The sequence below is a fragment of the Thunnus thynnus genome, chromosome 20, assembly GCF_963924715.1.
Source record: "Thunnus thynnus chromosome 20, fThuThy2.1, whole genome shotgun sequence".
In the NCBI taxonomy this organism is placed as follows: Eukaryota; Metazoa; Chordata; class Actinopteri; order Scombriformes; family Scombridae; genus Thunnus; species Thunnus thynnus.
The window spans coordinates 2,439,708-2,447,827 of record NC_089536.1 but is presented as its reverse complement, the minus strand read 5'-3'; the positions used below and the strand labels follow the sequence as shown (position 1 = coordinate 2,447,827).

General features: G+C 37.3%; 1 protein-coding gene across 1 annotated transcript; it reads right to left on the bottom strand.

Moving 5' to 3' along the window:
• Positions 1-2,748: 2,748 nt before the first annotated feature.
• Positions 2,749-7,898, bottom strand: cox11 (cytochrome c oxidase assembly homolog 11 (yeast)). The gene is made up of 5 exons (XM_067576482.1): positions 7,774-7,898; positions 6,450-6,822; positions 6,209-6,364; positions 4,973-5,098; positions 2,749-3,881 (listed from the first exon to the last, which is right to left on the bottom strand). The coding sequence occupies exons 2-5, from the start codon at positions 6,765-6,767 to the stop codon at positions 3,693-3,695; spliced, it is 789 nt and encodes a 262-aa protein (XP_067432583.1). The 5' UTR covers positions 6,768-6,822; positions 7,774-7,898; the 3' UTR covers positions 2,749-3,692.
• Positions 7,899-8,120: the final 222 nt, after the last annotated feature.

Sequence of the window (8,120 nt, the reverse complement as noted above, 5' to 3'; positions counted from 1 at the left end):
ATATAAACTGCAATTACAGCAAGCAATAAAAACCCAGTTACTGCAAAAAAGGAAAGCAATTAAATACAGAAACATTTAAAATATTCAAACCACAGCAAATATATAACACTAATAAAACAAAAATATTAATATCTGCTGTGTGACATGAAGCTTAACTTTGATCTTTAGATAAATGCTGTAAATCAGCTGTATGTTGTTGTGTTGACACAATCAGTAGCTGCACTCTGTGTACATTTACTCAAGTACTGTACTTAAGTACAATTGAGGTACTTGTATTTCATTTGAGTATTTCCATGTGATGCTACTGTATACTTCCACTCCACTACATTTCAGAGGGAAATATTGTACTTTCCACTCCACTACATTTATTTGACAGCTTTAGTTACTTTTCAGATGAAGATTTGTTTGCCTGTCAGCTTCACCTGGAGGAGGAACATCTGGAAGGTTCACTGCTGGCTGTGATCCCTCACTGTCTTCCCACCCTGAACACACATTACTGCTGCCAGGAGTCGAATCGAGCGAGTCTGAAAGAGAACCTGTCAGTCTAATGTCTCATTTTCTAATTTAAATATTTAAGCGTTTTATCTCGTCATCACTAAGATGTCTGGAAACAGACTGTTTAATGTGTGTGTGTACTGTAATGACAGTGTGGCCTGTTTACAATCTGCGTTGTGTTGTTTTCAGTTTTTGGACTTTTTCTCTAATCTTTGATTTTTGCTGAAATATTGGATCATTTGAACATTTATTGAAATGAAAGCATGTGAGAAGTTTAGAGGGAAAAATCACTATTTGGTGGAGCTGTTAACAACTCATAGACATGTGAAATGTGACCCCGACTACACACTGCTTTTTGTAAGACGTCAAAAGACAAAAAGTTTGGAAACCACTGGTTTCATCTTTAACAATGTGTTGTATTTTAAAAGCTTGTTATATTATCCATTGTGTCAGATCTTCATTGTCATGCTTCATCTTGGACACCAGGGGGCAACAGAGAAATAGAAATGCTTTAGAAAAAAACACAGATATTTAAAACAGTTGAGAGTTTACTGTGTGATGAAACTGTGGAAACTGTCTGGGAACACACATAGATGACAGAGTCTCACACACAATGTTGATTTTATATGTAAGAAAGCTACACTGTAAAAAAAAAAAAGAAAGAAAAGAAGTTATTTCACAGAAATTTACTTCATTATTTTACAGTTTTTTTTGTTTTTTCTACATTAAGTGTAAATGCCATAAAAACACAGTAAATTATTTTTATTAAAAATATTCACCATAAAATAAAGCCTGTAATCTGTAGTCCTCACTGTTAGTAGTCGGTTACACAATTGTGTGTCGAGTAGTATGTCGTACATTTTGCTCTTTATGGTACAAATCTATAAGTTTGCCACTTGTGAAAAGTGCAATTAACAGCAATGTGCATTACTGTTAATTTACACTGCTTTTAGCAGAATTTTCACGAGTGGCATTTTTACAGATTTTTATTGTAAACTGCAAAATGGATGACATACTAGTGGAGGATCAAGAGGAACAAATACAGAGCAGCTTCCATGAGAAACATCACATGACATCACTGAAGTGATGAAGAACCAAATGACAGATGGAGTTGACTTGTATTGGAGCTAAAAGCAGCTTGAACTCTGCTGAAATGAACACGTTCCACCACTAGATGTCTCTGTTGTCTGTATTAGTTCCATCTAGTTGCATTCACAGACTGACTGTATATCTGAGCTTTCAGTCTCCAGCAGCTACAACAGTAACATGCTGCTCTAACACTGATGCTTCACTATTAATAATCTAATGATGTCATATATAATAATATATCAGTCAGAGGGACCAAACCACTACTTTTACTGCAATACTTTAACTACATCATGCTCATAATACTTATGTACTTTTACTGCAATACTTTAACTACATCAAGCTCATAATACTTATGTACTTTTACTGCAATACTTTAACTACATCAAGCTCATAATACTTATGTACTTTTACTGCAATACTTTAACTACATCAAGCTCATAATACTTATGTACTTTTACTGCAATACTTTAACTACATCAAGCTCATAATACTTATGTACTTTTACTGTAGGGGGATTTTTCATGCAGGACTTTTACTTGTAATGGAGTATTTTTACATTGTTTTTTTTGGTAGTTTTACTGCAGTAAAGGATCTGAATACTTCTTCCACCATTATTAGCAAATACATATTCAATAAAGTTTTCAAGTTCTTTATGTGTGCACTCTTAATATCACTGGGTCAAAATTTACCCAGTTTGAGTCGAACTGAACTCGTTGTGTGGAACACAAAATTAATTAACACAAAATAAATTACAGGTCAAAATTACAGACTGGTACTTGACAAAGTTGACCTAATCTTGCATTGGTGCCATATTGACCCAGACCAGGTAAAATTCTCACCCAAAGGAATTTGTTTTGGGGAAACAAATTCCTGTCTTATTTTTTTACCATGAAATTAGAAACAATTGATTAAATATCTCAGCAGTAACAGACACAATGACACCAGTCGATCCAGCACTAAAGTCAAATAATGAATCTCTACTTCCTTCCTCTAACATGCAGTTATTCTATTACTGTAATTACTTTGTTTTTCTCCCTTTTTCTGTTGTGTCTTTAATATTCTCCCTTTTTCTGTTGTGTCTTTAATATATGTTTCATGTCACTCTTTCAAATTAAAATTAAAGGAAATAATAGATCACAGCTTGTTAAATAAACAAAAAAACAGTTTAACAGTTCAAGACCAGCTTTAATTTGTCATAATTTATTGATTTCTTTTCAGTTTAAAGAACAATTAATTATAACTGTTTATCAGAAGAAACAGTAGCTGTTAAATTATAAATGTTCTGATTTATATACATTCACTCACACACACACTCACTCACTCACTCACTCACTCACACACACACACAGCGACAGTTTGAAACAGTTCGGTCTCTGAACTTTTGTCCATCGCAGCATCGACTCCTGAAGTTTTTCTGTTTCATCCTGAACAGTCGACTCGTCACTTCGACCACAAGCGACGTGAAAAACAAACATCTGCAAGTGAAATGTAGAAAAATAATCCAGGTTCTCTTCTCTTAGAAATATTACACCTACAAAGAAATATTTTGTCTTTTATTAAAGTCTGAAAACCTTTTTAACTTGTAAAATAAAAGTGAGATTAATTTATCTGTTTCTAATTCTTTTAAGTTCTTTCAAGAGTTTTCTAGAATCGACACACAAACACATGTTTGTTTGGTTTTTAGGGAATTTTCCATGAATTAATTTCTGGGATAAAATCTGTACAAAAGAGACGCTGCACTTTGAAAAGACGCATTATGGTGCAACTTTTTCTTGTTTTAAGCAAAATAAGAAACCTAATGAAAACAAATGTTTTTCAGCGTAAAATGTCGCTCTCTGGGTGCGTTCCAGTATCCAGACTACCAGACTATTTAATATGCCAGAAAAAGATGCCAAAAACACCAGAATGTCCTGCTGCATCCGGTCGCATTTTGCAGATTAATTTACTAGTTGGCAACTAATCTATGAATTGACTAATTGTTGCTGAAAATATTTCTATTTCAAAGAAAGAAAAGAGTCTTGGATTATTTTTCTCTGCTTTTCTGTTGCTCGGACTCTAATAATAACCCCACAAACAGGTCCGGGTTGAGTTTTTCGGCGTCCTCTCTGTCAGTTGTAGCTGTATCCCGGCAGAGGGAGCTTCTGACCCTCCTTGGCCTCGAAGAAGGTGTAGGACAGAGTGATGGTGTCCACTCGGGCCATCCTCGGGTCCTCGTCGAACTCCGGGTCGATGTAGAAGAAGACGGGCATGTCGACCTCCTCGTGAGGGTTCAGACGCTGCTCCTCGAAGCAGAAACACTGCGGAGACAAATATTATCTTGTCATTTGTTGGGAGACACTGATGCAGAACAGCTGAGAGACGTTAGAAGAGACCATCGATTTGATTTTAGAGATTTATAAACATAAAGACCAGACAACAAGTTTCCTAACAGAACATTAAGTCCTTTTAGCACAAAATTCTTTCTGTTTGTCAGGAAAGGTGAGTGTAGGTGAACGTATGTAGAAATGCTGCCTGCAAGTCAAAGGTCGGGGCTTCAACCTGCTCTCAACGCTTCGTTTGCAACGTTTTTTTTCTACCTTGCTGACGAGATTTCAGCTCCAACATGTACGGATGGATTTGAGAAGTTGACATTTGGAGTAAAGAAGGAGAAAAAGAAGTGAAATCCTGCTACTATAGTTTGTTTACGTAGCCTCCGGAGCCGGAGGAAGCTTCCTGAAGCTGACCAATCAGAACAGAGTGGGCTCATAAGGAGGCGGGGCCTTAAAGAGACAGGAGCTAAAACGGCCTGTTTCAGACAGAGGCTGAACTGAGGGGCTGCATAAAGGACCAGTAGAAGATAAATAAGGAGTTTTTAACTGGAAGTCATGCAAAGATATTCCAGTAGAGCCCCAGAATATAAATATAGAGCTGGAAATGTGCAGAATATGTGTCCTTTAATGCAAAGTAACAGTATATTACTACAATAAATTAAAGCTGAGCTACAATTTGTAATTATTTTAGAAGTATTTTCTGTTTTGATGTTGTTATAGGGCTACTATAATGATTCAAAAATATGGAATAGAGACTCAATAAGTTTTTTTGAGTCTGGTATTAGTGGACAATATTTTCCCACAATCTGCTCCAGTCAGACAGAGGAAGCAAAAAAGACATATTTAACTTTTTCTCTAAAAAACGCTCCAGAGCTGCTGTTTGCATGTTTTCCTTTACGTATAAAACTGTTATTTAGGTGGATTTTTGTGAATACTTACTGCTAAAACACTAGTGTACAATGACAATGACTATATGCAGAAATACAGACATTTCAAAATCGAGTAATGAGGAGCAACATGAGGACTCTTTTTTCTCTGTAAGAAGGTGAAACTCTGACAGACTCGTCCTGCTGGATTACCTGGATCTTGTTGAAGTACTGTCCCGCCTCAAAGGGCACCACGTTGTAGGTGGAGATGCCGATGATGGGTTTGTCTGTGGGGTTTCTGGCTCTGTAGAAGGCGAGCGCCGTCTCACCTGGAACCACCTGCACAACAACAAACACAAGTGAAGAGAGGATCTTCCAACGTTACAGTTCATGTTTCTGTCTCTCCACTTGGCTCAGCAAGGAAACACACAGAGGGAGTTTATACTAAGAAGACTTTTTCTACATTTCTACACACAACAAGGACCTTGTATTTTATATTTCTAGTTTTCTGTTCTATTCTATGGATTCTAGGGATGTTTTTAATCATTTACTGAGGTTGTAAATTGGTGTTTGTGGCTCTAACATAAAGATTCTATTGTTCGTGTTGTGAGTTTGATGAAGCTCTACAACCAAAATGTTGACTGTAAATAATGTTTAATTGTCAGTTTATCTCTAATTTTTATCATTGATTGCACAACAGTAAAGCTGAGTTATAGCTGGAAAGTCACAATGTCGTGAACACTTGTGTTACAAACAACGGTTTTAGGAGGAAAACTAAGCGTAGAGCTGCAACAATCAGTCGATCAATCGTGACAACATTTCAACTATGCAACTATTTTAATAATCGATTCATAATTTCAGTCATTTTTCAAGCAAAAGTACCAAATGTTTGATGGTTCCAGCTGCTCAAACGTGAAGATTTACGGTTTGTCTTTATAGCATACAGCAGTTAACTGAATATCTGAACATTTTAGAAAAAACATCTATGTTTTTAACATTTAATCGACTAAATCAATCTAAATTTATCGACTCATTGAGAAAATCACTGGCAGTTAATGAAAGTGATCATTCATTACAGCCCTGTAAAGGTGTACTCGTGTATAAACTGCACATAACCACCTGCTGAGTGTATATGAAGAAGCTTATTACATTTATTTCAGTTCTCCTTTCAGCACACACTTAGACCTGAATATAAATATAACAACAGTAAGTTGTTGTTTTTATATCGTTTTATGTTTTCATCTACTTTTAAATACTTAAAAAAATTTGCTGTATATCTTTATATTTACTTCTGAGCTGCAACAGTTCATGCAATTAATCGATTAGTCGATCGATACTGTTTTGATAATCGAATAATTACTTCACTGTGATTTGTTTTTTAACTTTTGTGTGACTTTGTTGAGAAGCCTGAACATTTGGTTGCGTGTTAACGGGGGAGAAAGATCTTACAAAGATCTCTGTCTGCTGCGGCCTGAAGTTCCACTGGATGCTGGCGTGCGTGTCGGCGTTGAACGTGATCTTGATGATGCGTTCCTTCACCGGCTTCATCGTCTCCACCAGATCTGCGTCGTGGCCGGCCACCGCCGTGCCGCCGAGCCCGGACGCCTGGAAGACAAACACATCAGTCACACAGGTAAGCTGCAGGTCAAAGACGTCGGCTCAGCGGCTCCGGAGCAGGATGTCTCCTCACCTGGCAGTAGAGTCTGTAGAGCGGCACTGCAGCGTACGACAGGCCGATCATCCCCACCCCGGCGGCGACGATATACGTCAGCACCGTCTTGTTCCTGGTTTTCCACTCTTCCTCTTGGCTCTTACTCTGCCTCTTTCGGCTCTTGGCACCACGGCTCTGAGTGTGGAAGCGCAGAGGAAGCCTCCGCCGCAGGAAGTGCTCATCCTGAGAGTGCAGCACCTGTGGAGCATCACACCGAAGCGTCCGGACACATCGCAGAAACAGCACAGGCGTCTGAGGACGGCAGAGGGACTGACGCACCAGCAGAGGTAGCAGCATGGCCGGTACTGCAATCAGGCCACACCTGAAGCTGAGACAGCAGGGAGCAACTCACCTGGAGGGACGACAAACATGGACAAGTGTTCATAAACAGCTGAATTTAAAACATGTAGGAGAGACTCTTAATTCTTCACAACACAAAATAAATAATAATAATCTGTGAAAAATGTCCATCAGAACCTGCAGCCAATCATTTGTTTTGCATTATTAAATGGAAAATGACCTAAAAAATGACTCCTTTACTAAAATATGTGCAGTTTAATCTTCTGTCTGGATGATGGTCCACTTTCAAGACTTTACATGATGTTCTTCTCATAAATAAGTTCACCAAACCAAATTCTATTCAAATAAATGTACATTTTCATGCAGCCTTACTTCACATATGCATTATACATGCTGAAATATCATTAAACACATTTTTAAAGTTGATAAAGAGTCACAAATCGGTACATGTCTCACTCTCTTGGCAGCAACTATTTTAATATAAATTCAGGTATAACAGTTAATTTATCTTCTTATCCAGACAGTCACATGTGCTGTACAGAGCAACGGGAGCCTCTTAAAAAGCGGAAACTTCACTAATGTTCAATGTTTTTGGTGAATCATATATACGCCGAATTCTCCAGTGGACACGTAGGATTAATAAAATGTCTTCAGTTTTATTCTGGTATGTTTGTTTGTTTATTAGAACCAAGCAGAGTCTTAATTTCTGTGTTTTTACAGTGGAGGTTTGAGCGCTTATTTAACCGTGCAATAAAGCATCTAAAGGGTATCGAGCAAACGTTATTACATTAAGGTTTAAGTTAAGTTTAACTGATGCTGATTGAACAAATTGTTAATAGAACAAAACGAACAAACAGTCAACATGTTAACATCTCTGACCTGCAACGTCCAGGAGTCACCGGCTGCTAACCGGCTAACAGCTAACGTGCTAACAGCTAACAGAACTCCATTCAGAAAACGGCTACATTTAGTTTCTTAAAATCATATTTTAAAACACAAATACCTTCTATAATGAGCTCAGCAGTCATTCACCGTCGGACAGAAACACACATTACCCAACATGTTTGAGGGTCTCATACATAACAGTGGTGCAACACACAAGTAGCTCCGTCTTAAACACAGAAAGAAAGGTTCCGCACACGTTTTTGTACTTGTCGTATATTGTTATTATATTTAATGGCACAAATTAACGCTATTTCAAGCTGAATATTTACACACAAATACGGTAATATTATTTTAACAATCAGCCATTTGTAAAATAAAGCAATCAAAGAACGTTTTTAAATATTTTTTATTGTTTTTTGATTGTCGGCTGCTGTAACGTTTTTAAAAAGGACCAATTTATTGGGA